Here is a 14,549-nt window from a genome sequence, read left to right on the forward strand (position 1 = left end):
ATGAAAAGTGCACTTCAAATATTATTCTGGTGCGTCACAAAAATATACGGACAACGTATCAAACGGAATAACATGTCAACTACAAATTTTATTCAGAATATATCCCGCCACAAGGAAGGTGTATTAGATTGCTACCTAAAAACGCAGAGCAGCAATCACCGAGTTTACAATAACACGTCCCGCAGGACTAGCTGAAACACACAGGCTCAGAAATACCGTTATACGTAATATTTTCCAGAAAAAATAACTGAAACGCACATAGCAAGAACCACTGTGTTACAGAAATGTGTCCATGAGAATAAACATAACAACACGAACTAAGAATCACCGGGTAACAATAATCAGAGGTGTCCCGCGGGATAGATTTACATAAGCAGAGTTAAAGTCACTCTGTCACATTAATGTGTCCCGGAGGATAAACTAACAAAAGTAATGGGAAATTAGCTAAAACATGTACACTTTGGACCAGCGTTGTACAGTAAAGTGTTCCTCCGGACAAGTAAGGTGTTCCTCCGGAAAATGAACTTAACACTTAGACTAAGAACTTCTGTGTTACAGTAAAGTGTTCCGGAGAATGTTAACGATATCTTGTACAATTCGGACCCCGACGTCAAGCTTCAGAGGTCCGTGTGCGAAGAACAGTGAATTGTGGAAGGCTTCGTGGTAGTGTTGGTGGACCACTTCCTGTCCTGCATGTTTAAGCCTTTCGGCGAACATGATTCCGTCATCTCGTATAAAGTCATACCCACTCGTGGCAACATAGGTCAAAGGTAATCCCGTTAACATGTCGTCACCAGCAAGCAACGGTGACATCAGGGGATTGGTGATTCGGCTTTCTATTATTGAAAATAATTCTTCATTTCCAAAATCTGTTTGTAGTTCGATGTTCTCCATCAGAGTTTTATCTCTAATATATTGTTTTGGTACCCACCTATTTTGATCAATTAATTTCATGTAATGTGATTTCTTAAACGCAGACGACGTGTGATTATTCTTTAGGAAATCTTGACCGTATTTATAATCAAGGTTTAAATAATTCAGAACAAAAAATATTGAGTCCGGGCTGTTAATACTTTTCGCTAGGTATGGAGCATTTTCAATAAACGACGTTGTATTCCAATTTGCCATCTGTAGAACTGGAACAAGTACAATTTGTAATGCTAACTTATATTTGAACTTGTAGGATAACACTACCGCAATGTTACCCCCGGCGCTGTCACCACCGATCGCTATTTTCCGCGGATTTATACTCAAAGTTGCACAGTTTTCTATGACGTATTCCACAACATCAGAACAGTCTTGTAACGGAACCGGATATGGGTATTGTGGGCTAAGTCTGTAGCTGCAATAAATTAGGCGAAACAATTTCAAATTTAATGAATGTGTTGTCTCCCTTACCACTGTAGGATTATCTCCTCGTCCTCCACCACACGCGTCTTTAAATCGTAATACATACAAATTTGTGTGGAAACTACTTTAAACATATTTATTGCCAATAAAATTGAACAAGGGATTGGGCACAAGTTATTATAACTTATCACAGCATGAACTACTAATAAACCATGACCAATTTTCCATTTGAAAAATATGTTACAGATTTTTTAGTGTAACAATTTTCGAAAGAAATTATCACAGTCAATAATTTTATTGAAATGTTGGCTTGTAATCATGGAAACTATATTGTATGAATAGTTCTTTCTGTTATCGCTGTACTTACCTGATCACAGAAACACTTAAATATTATTGTCTTTATGTAACATTGCGTGTTTTGATCCATTACTGAGCCTCTTAACTAAGAGACACCACTTGTAAACACGAACCAGAAAAGTCATCATGAATTATCAATTTATCAATTTTTTTTAACGAAAAATAATAGGCAGATTTTATACTGATCCCTTCCTGTTTAACAAGGATAACATTATATTTACGACCGACTCTTATTAATTTCCTTACTTGACAGAGATGACGACGATTCCACTGTCCCTGGCTATCTTTCTCATGAGTGGATCATATGAATCTGAAAAGAAAAAGGCAAGAGAAATTACTTAATTGAAAGCAAACGTTTTGATCTGAGATACCATGTCCAAACATTTTTATGTTAGTGTTATCGCGTAATAAAGCCACGTGGACAAACAAACACTCTAGGCCGCCGTAACGGACACACGAACGCTAATATCTCCTATCCTTAGAAAGGATAATCCCCCAACATACCAACAGATAGCATACTCCATCCTCCTCCGTGGAAGTAGACGAGTACTGGTCTCTCTGCTACTTGCAATGACGTCACTGGTTCATAAATCCTCACGTGGACACCGCTCATCGTGGTGTTCGTTATCTAGGGGAAACTATTATTAGTATAACTCATTATAGAATGATCAAACTTTTACTTTAAAGTTGTTGTTTTCTCTGGAGAATGAAATTGAATTAATCATTTCACAGAAATACTGAACGACTGAACACCAGGAAAATAACCTCCGGATTATAATATATAGTAACACCTCAATGTAACGGATTATAATATATAGTAAAACCTCAATATAATGCCCCTCGATTCATTTGCCACCTCGTTTATCGCCAACATATTTCAATGTTCCTTTTTCTTTTTTTTCTTAATAATAACTTTATACATTTTCCTCAATTTGTTGCAAAACCCCTTTATAACACTAAACATTCTCTAGACGAACGGTTGAAGTATAACGAGATCTTACTGCAATTAGCGATACATTTACAGAACATTAAAGAGAAAACATGTCGATTTTTACATATATCGAGAATAACAACTAGCCGCGAAATGCTAGATTTTGAGAGTTTACCTGTAATTGTGGGTCAGCGCCGAGGCTCCACGGAAATCCAGTGGTCATAAGTAAAATAAAGCGGTCACCCATAGCTCTATCCAAATCCGAAAATTGCGTCGTCACACCTAGACTTATTAAGGCCCCCATCTGGTCGAACAAAACAAAAACCGCTTGGCATAATATTCCAGTTTGGATGAAGTAAAGAAAATTTACTGTTTCGAATGATAAATATTAATGTTTTGTAAATAGTTTGATGGACGAAACCGATGTCCTGATATTGACGTTAAGCTGTTCTAACTCCGGCAGATGCTTTGTCAGATTTGTGACACAGTTAGGTAAGGTAAGAATATCGGGTAATTTTACAAAAATAAAAACTACATGCAAAGCAAGTATTTAGCAATATAAAGCACTAGTACAACAGATTATATAAATACATCAACAAAACACGGGAACAACATACCACAGCCGTTTTTGAATGGAATGAAAGCCATCGTACACAAGTTATCATTGACAATGAAACCTGATGCCAGATCATAAATACGACACAAATATTTCTTTTTAAACCTCTTTGAGTAGAAAACCCTTAATAGCTAATCGTTCGAAAATATTTATCCATACGTCAAGAGAATAGTGAAAATTAGAACAGGATCTCGGGAAGCGAATTAATTGACATGTAAACCTTATAAACAGAGGTTAAAATGTCACTATTGAGGAAAGGTAAAATGTTACTACTGAGGAAAGGTAAAATGTAACTAATGAGGAAAGGTAAAATGTCACTAATGAGAAAAGGTTAAATGTTACTTCTGAGGAAAGGTAAAATGTCATTACTGAGGAAAGGTAAAATGTCGCTATTTAGGAAAGGTAAAATGTCACTACTGAGGAAAGGTAAAATGTTACTACTGAGGAAAGTTAAAATGTCACTACTAAGTAAAGGTAAAATGTCACTACTGAGGAAAGGTAAAATGTTACTACTGAGGAAAGGTAAAATGTTACTACTGAGGAAAGGTAAAATGTTACTATTGAGGAAAGGTAAATTGTCACTACTGAGGAAAGGTAAAATGTCACTTCTGAGGAAAGGTAAAATGTTACTAATGAGGAAAGGTAAAATGTTACTTGAGGAAAGGTAAAATGTTACTACTGAGAAAAGGTAAAATGTTACTACTGAGTAAAGGGAAAATGTTACTACTGGGGAAAGGTAAAACGACACTCCTGAGGAAAGGATCAATGTTACTACTGAGGAAAGGTTAGATGTCGCTATTGAGAAAAGGTAAATTGTTACTCCTGAGGAAAGGTAAAATGTTATCACTGAGAAAAGTTAAAATGTAACTACTGAGTAAAGGTAAAATGACACTACTGAGGAAAGGTAAAATGTTCTCACTGAGAAAAGTTAAAATGTAACTACTGAGTAAAGGTAAAATGACACTACTGAGGAAAGGTAAAATGTCTCTTCTGAGGAAAGGTAAAATGTTACTAATGAGGAAAGGTAAAATGTTACTTGAGGAAAGGTAAAATGTTACTATTGAGGAAAGGAAAAATGTCACTACTGAGGAAAGGTTAAATGTTACTTCTGAGGAAAGGTAAAATGTTACTAATGAGGAAAGGTAAAATGTTACTTGAGGAAAGGTAAAATGTTACTACTGAGAAAAGGTAAAAATGTTAGCTATGAGGAAAGGTAAAATGTTACTTGAGGAAAGGTAAAATGTTACTAATGAGGAAAGGTAAAATGTTACTATTGAGGAAAGGAAAAATGTCACTACTGAGGAAAGGTCAAATGTTACTACTGAGGAAAGGTAACATGTTACTATTGAGGAAAGGTAAAATGTCACTACTGGGGAAAGGTAAAATGTCGCTAATGAGGAGGGTAAAATGTTACTACTGAGGAATGGTAAAATGTCACAACTGAGGAAAGGTAAAATGTTACTCTGAGGAAAGGTAAAATGTTACTCTGAGGAAAGGTAAAATGTTACTCTGAGGAAAGGTAAAATGTTACTACTGAGTAAAGGTAAAATGTCGCTATTGAGGAAAGGTAAAATGATACTACTGAGGAAAGGTAAAATGTCACGACTGAGGAAAGATAAAATGTTACTACTGAGAAAAGGTAAAATGATACTACTGAGGAAAGGTAAAATGTCACTACTGGGGAAAGGTAAAATGTCGCTAATGAGGAGGGTAAAATGTTACTACTGAGGAAAGGTAAAATGTCACTACTGAGGAAAGGTTAAATGTTACTTCTGAGGAAAGGTAAAATGTCGCTACTGAGGAAAGGTAAAATGTCACTACTGAGGAAAGGTAAAATGTTACTACTGAGTAATGGTAAAATGTTACTACTGGGGAAAGGTAAAACGTCACTACTGAGGAAAGGATCAATGTTACTACTGAGGAAAGGTTAAATGTCGCTATTGAGAAAGGTAAATTGTTACTACTGAGGAAAGGTAAAATGTTATCACTGAGGAAAGTTAAAATGTAACTACTGAGTAAAGGTAAAATGTCACTACTGAGGAAAGGTAAAATGTTACTACTGAGGAAAGGTAAAATGTTACTACTGAGGAGAGGTAAAATGTTACTACTGAGGAAAGTAAAATGTCACTACTGAGGAAAGGTAAAATGACACTACTGAGGAAAGGTAAAATGACACTACTGAGGAAAGGTAAAATGACACTACTGAGGAAAGGTAAAATGACACTACTGAGGAAGGGTAAAATGTTACTACTGAGGAAAGGAAAATGTTACTACTGAGGAAAGGAAAATGTTACTACTGAGGAAAGGTAAAATGACACTACTGAGGAAGGGTAAAATGTTACTACTGAGGAAAGGTAAAATGTCACGACTGAGGAGAGGCAAAAGGTTTCTACTGAGGAAAGGTAAAATTTTACTACTGACGAAAGGTGAAACGGTACTACTGAGAAAAGGTAAAAATGTTAGCTATGAGGAAAGGTAAAATGTTACTACTGAGGAAAGTAAAATGTCACTACTGAGGAAAGGTAAAATGTTACTACTGAGTAAAGGTAAAATGTCGCTATTGAGGAAAGGTAAAATATTACTACTGAGGAAAGGTAAAATGTCACGACTGAGGAGAGGTAAAAGGTTTCTACTGAGGAAAGGTAAAATTTTACTACTGACGAAAGGTGAAACGGTACTACTGAGAAAAGGTAAAAATGTTAGCTATGAGGAAAGGTAAAATGTTACTTCTGAGGGAAGGTAAAATGTTACTACTGAGGAGGGTAAAATGTCACAACTGAGGAGAGGTAAAATGTCACTTCTGAGGAAAGGTAAAATGTTACTACTGAGGAGAGGTAAAAGGTTTCTACTGAGGAAAGGTAAAATGTTACTACTGAGGAAAGGAAAAAATGTTACCTATGAGGAAAAGTTAAATGTTACTTCTGAGGAAAGGTAAAATGTTACTACTGAGGAATGGTAAAATGTCACAACTGAGGAAAGGTAAAATGTTACTACTGAGGAAAGGTAAAATGTTACTACTGAGTAGAGGTAAATTGTTACTACTGAAGAATGGTAAAATGTTACTACTGAGGCATGGTAAAATGTTACTACTGAAGAGAGGTAAAAGGTTTCTACTGAGGAAAGGTAAAATGTTACTACTGAGGAAAGGTAAAATGTTACTACTGAGGAGAGGTAAAATGTCACTACTGAGGAAAGGTAAAATGTCACTACTGAGGAAAGGTTATATGTTACTTCTGAGGAAAGGTAAAATGTCGCTACTGAGGAAAGGTAAAATGTCACTACTGATGAAAGGTAAAATGTCACTACTGAGGAAAGGTAAAATGTTACTACTGAGGAATGGTAAAATGTTACTACTGAGGAAAGGTAAAATGTCACTACTGGGGAAAGGTAAAATGTCACTTCTGAGGAAAGGTAAAATGTCACTTCTGAGGAAAGGTAAAATGTCACTTCTGAGGAAAGGTAAAATGTCACTACTGAGGAAAGGTAAAATGTCACTTTTGAGGAAAGGTAAAATGTTACTTCTGAGGAGAGCCAAAATGTTACTACGTACTGAGGAATGATAAAATGTTACCACTGAGTAATGGTAAATTATCTTTCTGAGGAAAGGTAAAATTTTGCTACTGACGAAAGGTGAAACGTTACTTCTGAGGAATGGTAAAATGTTCCTTCTGAGGAAAGGTAAAATTTTACTACTGACAAAAGGTGAAACGTTACTACTGAGAAAAGGTAAAAATGTTATCTATGAGGAAAGGAAAAATGTTACTTCTGAGGGAAGGTAAAATGTTACTACTGAGGAGGGTAAAATGTCACAACTGAGGAGAGGTAAAATGTCACCTCTGAGGAAAGGTAAAATGTTACTACTGAGGAAAGGTAAAAATGTTACCTATGAGGAAAGGTTAAATGTTACTTCTGAGGGAAGGTAAAATGTTACTACTGAGGAACGGTAAAATGTCACAACTGAGGAAAGGTAAAATGTTACTACTGAGAAAAGGTAAAATGTTACTACTGAGTAGAGGTAAAATGTTACTACTGAAGAATGGTAAAATGTTACTACTGAGGAAAGGTAAAATGTTACTACTGAGGAAAGGTAAAAATGTTACCTATGAGGAAAGGTTAAATGTTACTTCTGAGGGAAGGTAAAATGTTACTACTGAGGAATGGTAAAATGTCACAACTGAGGAAAGGTTAAATGTTACTACTGAGTAAAAGTAAAACGTCACTACTGAGGAAAGGAAAAACGTCTCTACTGAGGAAAGGTAAAACGTCACTACTGGGGAAAGGTAAAACGTCACTACTGAGTAAAGGTAAAATGTAACTACTGAGGAAAGGTAAAACGTCACTACTGAGGAAAGGAGAAATGTCACTACTGAGGAAAGGTAAAATGACACTACTGAGGAAAGGTTAAATGTTACTACTGTGGAAAGGTTAAATGTTACTTATGAGGAAAGGTTAAATGTTACTACTGAGGAAAGGTTAAATGTTACTTCTGAGGAAAGGTAAATTTCAACTTTCGAGACATTTAACTCGACACGTTTTTCACACAGTTTGTTAGTGATGTGACCATTGTCATACTTCAGGTACACGTCAATGTGAAGCTGAAGGAGAGAGTACTCGAAATTAATGTCATCATCTCATTCTCTATCTGAATATGAAATTAAACCATCTGACCTGTATATTATCTCCTTTGTCTTATTTACAAACCAAGCTCCATGACAACACGGGACTAGCTTTCAAATGACAGCGGACCTATACTAGAAACCCACACTTATCCGATGCACCATTAGCTTGGCTAGAAATGGCCCACAGTTATTTCCTCGAATAGCAATTCTCTTTTAAACATTCTAACCTAGCTCAAATATAAACAAAAAGTTTGTTGACAAAATGATAATACAGACGATGTCAACGTCTGTGGATATTTTATGGCTGATAGAGAGATGTTTGACAAAATGATTTCTTTTCTGTATAATTATGTTCTTATCATTTTTGATTTTCTTTTTACAAATCATGTTTTTCAAGTAAACCTAAGTAAAAAATGCAAAACATTTGGAAATTGAAAAGTATGCTTAACATTTACATGGTGCAACAATGGTTTTCATGTTTACCGTGTGTCCATATGTCTTCATACTGGCGTCGATCAGCTTCACCGTGAATTGTTCTGGAATCGGTTCCGGGATTTTACCATCCAAGTAACTGTAAAGAAACCATGCCAGCAAAGCTCCGAACAATGTCAACCGAATCATCGCAACGGAAAAGGAATGTTTACAATCTCTGTAGTCCGGTAGCTATCCTCGGGTACATTATTTCACAGGTAGTCCATGTGCACAAGATTAGATACGATAGTGGACAGCTACACGTGCACGTCCATGTGTGTGTTGTGTTATACAATGTTGTTTAAAAATATAATAAAGAACTCTATGTAGAAAATACTCTCCGATCGTTGTTATGGATAGATGTCCAAGGTGATACTTATAACATTGGTGTCCAGAAAACAAACACTGGGAGCGTAAGAAACACCACTAGTATACCTGACCTCTCTGACCTTTTGACCAATGCACTGCCCACGGCAAATCCTCTAGTATATCAGCTGTTGGTCGTAGTAGCCGTTATCTTTGTCCAGGACCGGACATTTTCTGGTATGGACACTACATGTAGACACGATCATAGGTCAGATTTCGAATAAAGAGATACGAATTTTATTATTGTCTATTACATTAACAATTCTTCTCGATGCCTACTTATCCTGTTTAGTTTAGGTTAGCAAAACAGATATTTGTTGTATTTGATAAAATCAAAATGAATTTGGCCCAAGTTATAGCAAATTATATAACGTCTTCTTCCATACAGCAACTATACAATGATATCACGTGAAAGCAGTCACATAAAGATGATTAAAACATGATTAATATTTTAATAACTAACAATGTAGAACAAATACTTTTAATAATATCAAAAGTTTAGTAAATTGTATGTCCTTTTTATTTTAATTCACACCATTAAACAAATTAACATATTTTAATCAGATGGTCATACCGTGGTTACCACAACATCGCTTCCAAATCTAGCAAAGCTTGGATACCTTTACATTTTAAAGTATTTATGTTATTTGAAAGAAACACGGCGGGGCAAGAAGAACATCCGAAATATACGAATATGTTTATTGGATACTTTATTTAACCAGTATGTCATGTAAAACACCTACTGTATCAGCATGTTTATAATGTACAAACATGTTTATGAGGACGTATTTAAAAAACAAACCTAAAAAGCAATAGGATTCCTTCTAAACCACACGCGAGAAGATTTACAAAAGATGAATCCAATCCGCCCCCTGATTTCCCGGTTATCTTGTACACCAACCCTTTCCCCTGGCACGATAACAAAAGCTGCTGGGCTACGCCTATCAGTTAACAAGCTAATCATTCAAAATTCTATTGAGTACGAATTGACAACGATTACCTGTATGCACGTGACAAGAATAGGTAAATATGTAAACATAGGCAGGTGCTACATCTGCCTGTTTACCTTAGATAGAACTGATGTAACAGTGTATACGCCTTGTATTAAGTGACAGTTTGTAAGAACACTTACATGGGAGTGCTTAGAGAATGCGACATAGTTCACTGTACCTACGTACCCACATCACCCTTCCCTGATCAATTGCTGTTGATAACGACGTAACGATAATATTATCTACATGTCAGTGTTTCTGCAGATACGTAAACCTACAATAGCGTTTCAGAACATAATAATTAACAGCCAAGTAGGATCACAAATGGTACTCAACGTAAAAGTCTAAAAGGAAAGCATATCTGCAAAACCGACCAATGAAAGATAAAAGTAAAAGACACCCACGTATTTGCACCGTTAAACATTTGGTAATAGATATACAAAATTATACACAATAAAAAGAATAACACTGCATCATTCAACTGTTTCGTCCTTCTTGGACTCATCGGTGATGCTAGGGACCAAAACGTGGGCAATCTGAATGGGTCGAAACTACTGTTGATCCAGAACGGGAGATGCGTTAAAATCTTCAATAGAGGAATTTCAAAAAAACAGGACATTACGAGCAGATTTCAAATAAATAATGCGTAAAGTGTTTATTTTAAAAACCGTGCCGCTATTCAAGGGAGAAACTATTGGTTTCATAGAAAGTAGGATTTTGATTTCCGGTACGACCAAGTGGGGTCACAAAGATGGCTTGCTCGACAATAGAAACAATATATAGTTTACGAGTGTATAGACTAGGCTTAGTACGAGGTATTACAACATAGAGAGACACGCTATCAGTTTACAAGTCATAATACAGGAGAAATGGGTTTTTGCCTACTTTAAATGCATTAATGATCATTTTTGTCGTATGCTAAGTTTGCTTAAATGGAAATTCAAAAATTCCTTGGTACTCTTAAACACCCGTAGTCATTTGCATAACACGCTATTATCGAGATAAACAGGATTGCAATATTAGATAAATATATCAAGGAATTGAATTCCAGGTCAGATGTAGTTTGCTTCAATATGAAAGGACAGGTCGCAAACCCAGCAAAAATAGGTTCAATTTTTTATGAAGCTTCTTTAAACAAAAGTTTAATACGGTATGACATAACAAGCTTCTAAAATCTGTTCTAATACTGATGCTCTCACACGCATGATTTTTAAGTCAGTATTAAGTCCGACAGTTTTGAGCTACCACTGATTGACAATGTGGTCGGTTGGAATAAATGTACTCCAAAGATGCCAACTGAGGATGTCCATTCTGCAAATCGATTGTGCTGAGTAGAACAGCTAAAGGGGGATTAAGATATTGTAACGATCAAATACCTAAGATGATATGTTTGCAGGGAGAGACACCGAAAGTCCCCCTATTGTATTCAGGTTCACCTAGAACAACCAGTGAAATACGGTTCGATGACTAGTATGACATGTACTCTTTCGCCTTCATCAGACGAAATTTGAGGACACGGGGTAAATACCGTACTAGCGATCAGAGAAACGTCACAATTAGCATTCAAATGGTTATGCTTTATGCACCCATAATCGATGTATTTGTCTATATATTTAATCCTGCGATTAAAGAGTCTGCATATGTTTAGTTATGGATGAGGACTTGAAAAAGAGTGATGGAGCCGAAATGGTGGAAATCAAAATGGGTCGACATTATTACTTAAATAGAAAGGGAGGTGCATAAACTCCATTGATTTTATGAATTTTGTAAAATAGAAGAATAATTGTTAATTTCCAGTTTATAATGAGTAAAGTGTGTACACTTCTCTGCATCGTCGTTGGAGGGTCATGAAGTGAAACGATTACCAAGGCAACCTCATGTCCTAGCCCTGAACGGGGGTTATTATCATCAAGGCAAGGAAAAAAGTGTTTGGCTATACAGGTGTAGCTATACAGAGGTTTTTGGTTGGTGGTGGAGGAAAGCCGGAGTTCCCGAAGAAAAACCACCGACCTACGGACAGTACCTGGCGACTTTTCCACGTAGGCCGCGAACCAGCGATCCAGTGTAGGAGGGCTAGTGGTAGCAGAATGTCAGACGCCTTAACCACTTGGTCTAGGCGACCCAGTGATGGAGAGCTAGTGGTAGCAGAATGTCAGACGCCTTAACCCCTTGGCTACCGCGGCCCAGTGATGGAGAGTTAGTGGTAGCAGAATGTCAGACGCCTTAACCACTTGGCCTAGGCGACCCAGTGATGGAGAGCTAGTGGTAGCAGAATGTCAGACGCCTTAACCACTTGGCTACCGCGACCCAGTGCTGGAGAGTTAGTGGTAGCAGAATGTCAGACGCCTTAACCACTTGATGGAGAGTAAGTGGTAGCAGAATGTCAGACGCCTTCACCACTTGGCCACCGCGACCCAGTGGTGGAGGGTTAGTGGTAGCAGAATGTCAGACGCCCTAACCACTTGGCTACCGCGACCCAGTGATGGAGAGTTAGTGGTGGCAGAATGTCAGACGCCTTGACCACTTGGTCACCGCAACCCAGTGATGGAGAGTAAGTGGTAGCAGAATGTCAGACGCCCTAACCACTTGGCTACCGCGACCCAGTGCTGGAGAGGTAGTGGTAGCAGAATGTCAGACGCCTTCACCACTTGGCCACCGCGACCCAGTGATGCAGAGTTAGTGGTAGCAGAATGTCAGACGCCGTTACCACTTGGCCACCGCGGCCCAGTGATGGAGAGTTAGTGGTAGCAGAATGTCAGACGCCTTGACCACTTGGCCACCGCAACCCAGTGATGGAGAGTAAGTGGTAGCAGAATGTCAGACGCCTTTACCACTTGGCCACCGCGGCCCAGTGATGGAGAGTTAGTGGTAGCAGAATATCAGACGCCTTAACCACTTGGCCACCGCGACCCAGTGATGGAGAGTTAGTGGTAGCAGAATGTCAGACGCCTTAACCACTTGGCCACCGCGACCCAGTGGTGGAGGGCTAGTGGTAGCAGAATGTCAGACGCCTTAACCACTTGGCCACCGCGACCCAGTGGTGGAGGGCTAGTGGTAGCAGAATGTCAGACGCCTTAACCACTTGGCCACCGCGACCCAGTGGTGGAGGGCTAGTGGTAGCAGAATGTCAGACGCCTTAACCACTTGGCCACCGCGACCCAGTGGTGGAGGGCTAGTGGTAGCAGAATGTCAGACGCCTTAACCACTTGGCCACCGCGACCCAGTGGTGGAGGGCTAGTGGTAGCAGAATGTCAGACGCCTTAACCACTTGGCCACCGCGACCCAGTGGTGGAGGGCTAGTGGTAGCAGAATGTCAGACGCCTTAACCACTTGGCCACCGCGACCCAGTGGTGGAGGGCTAGTGGTAGCAGAATGTCAGACGCCTTAACCACTTGGCCACCGCGACCCAGTGGTGGAGGGCTAGTGGTAGCAGAATGTCAGACGCCTTAACCACTTGGCCACCGCGACCCAGTGGTGGAGGGCTAGTGGTAGCAGAATGTCAGACGCCTTAACCACTTGGCCACCGCGACCCAGTGGTGGAGGGCTAGTGGTAGCAGAATGTCAGACGCCTTAACCACTTGGCCACCGCGGCCCAGTGGTGGAGGGCTAGTGGTAGCAGAATGTCAGACGCCTTAACCACTTGGCCACCGCGGCCCAGTGGTGGAGGGCTAGTGGTAGCAGAATGTCAGACGCCTTAACCACTTGGCCACCGCGGCCCAGTGGTGGAGGGCTAGTGGTAGCAGAATGTCAGACGCCTTAACCACTTGGCCACCGCGGCCCAGTGGTGGAGGGCTAGTGGTAGCAGAATGTCAGACGCCTTAACCACTTGGCCACCGCGGCCCAGTGGTGGAGGGCTAGTGGTAGCAGAATGTCAGACGCCTTAACCACTTGGCCACCGCGGCCCAGTGGTGGAGGGCTAGTGGTAGCAGAATGTCAGACGCCTTAACCACTTGGCCACCGCGGCCCAGTGGTGGAGGGCTAGTGGTAGCAGAATGTCAGACGCCTTAACCACTTGGCCACCGCGGCCCAGTGGTGGAGGGCTAGTGGTAGCAGAATGTCAGACGCCTTAACCACTTGGCCACCGCGGCCCAGTGGTGGAGGGCTAGTGGTAGCAGAATGTCAGACGCCTTAACCACTTGGCCACCGCGGCCCAGTGGTGGAGGGCTAGTGGTAGCAGAATGTCAGACGCCTTAACCACTTGGCCACCGCGGCCCAGTGGTGGAGGGCTAGTGGTAGCAGAATGTCAGACGCCTTAACCACTTGGCCACCGCGGCCCAGTGGTGGAGGGCTAGTGGTAGCAGAATGTCAGACGCCTTAACCACTTGGCCACCGCGGCCCAGTGGTGGAGGGCTAGTGGTAGCAGAATGTCAGACGCCTTAACCACTTGGCCACCGCGGCCCAGTGGTGGAGGGCTAGTGGTAGCAGAATGTCAGACGCCTTAACCACTTGGCCACCGCGGCCCAGTGGTGGAGGGCTAGTGGTAGCAGAATGTCAGACGCCTTAACCACTTGGCCACCGCGGCCCAGTGGTGGAGGGCTAGTGGTAGCAGAATGTCAGACGCCTTAACCACCTGGCCACCGCGGCCCCTATACAGAGGTAATATGGCCAGGTCTAGAGAAGGATGTAGACATGTAGACGCTTAAAGGCTGCAAAACGCCAGTGTGACCACAAGCTTAACTTGTATCATTCCACTGGATTTATGTATTTAATCTGTATCGACTTTGCTAACTTTAAACAATCTAAATGTGCTTGTAAGAATATTTTCTGCTAATGAGTGCTAAGTTTTCCAAATCAGACAGCACGAACAGCTGCTACACGTAAATGCCACTGCATGTGCACTTTGCAGA

General features: G+C 40.2%; 1 protein-coding gene across 1 annotated transcript; it reads right to left on the reverse strand.

Moving 5' to 3' along the window:
* Window positions 1-80: 80 nt before the first annotated feature.
* On the reverse strand, window positions 81-8,707 carry LOC110442755 (neutral cholesterol ester hydrolase 1-like). Its single transcript, XM_021486507.1, has 5 exons — window positions 8,357-8,707; window positions 2,814-2,942; window positions 2,212-2,335; window positions 1,954-2,017; window positions 81-1,342 (listed from the first exon to the last, which is right to left on the reverse strand). Exons 1-5 carry the CDS (start codon window positions 8,492-8,494, stop codon window positions 553-555), a joined length of 1,245 nt encoding a protein of 414 aa, XP_021342182.1. The 5' UTR covers window positions 8,495-8,707; the 3' UTR covers window positions 81-552.
* Window positions 8,708-14,549: the final 5,842 nt, after the last annotated feature.

This window comes from Mizuhopecten yessoensis, unplaced genomic scaffold (assembly GCF_002113885.1).
Source record: "Mizuhopecten yessoensis strain PY_sf001 unplaced genomic scaffold, ASM211388v2 scaffold716295, whole genome shotgun sequence".
Taxonomy (NCBI): domain Eukaryota; kingdom Metazoa; phylum Mollusca; class Bivalvia; order Pectinida; family Pectinidae; genus Mizuhopecten; species Mizuhopecten yessoensis.

Excerpts from the sequence above, each read along its gene's own strand:
- LOC110442755 (XM_021486507.1), bottom strand. The coding sequence starts at position 8,494 with ATGATTCGGTTGACATTGTTCGGAGCTTTGCTGGCATGGTTTCTTTAC. Across the intron at positions 2,943-8,356 it reads TGAAGACATATGGACACACG|ATGGGGGCCTTAATAAGTCT; the intron begins GTAAACATGAAA and ends TTGTTCGACCAG. Across the intron at positions 2,018-2,211 it reads ATGGAGTATGCTATCTGTTG|ATTCATATGATCCACTCATG; the intron begins GTATGTTGGGGG and ends TTTTCTTTTCAG.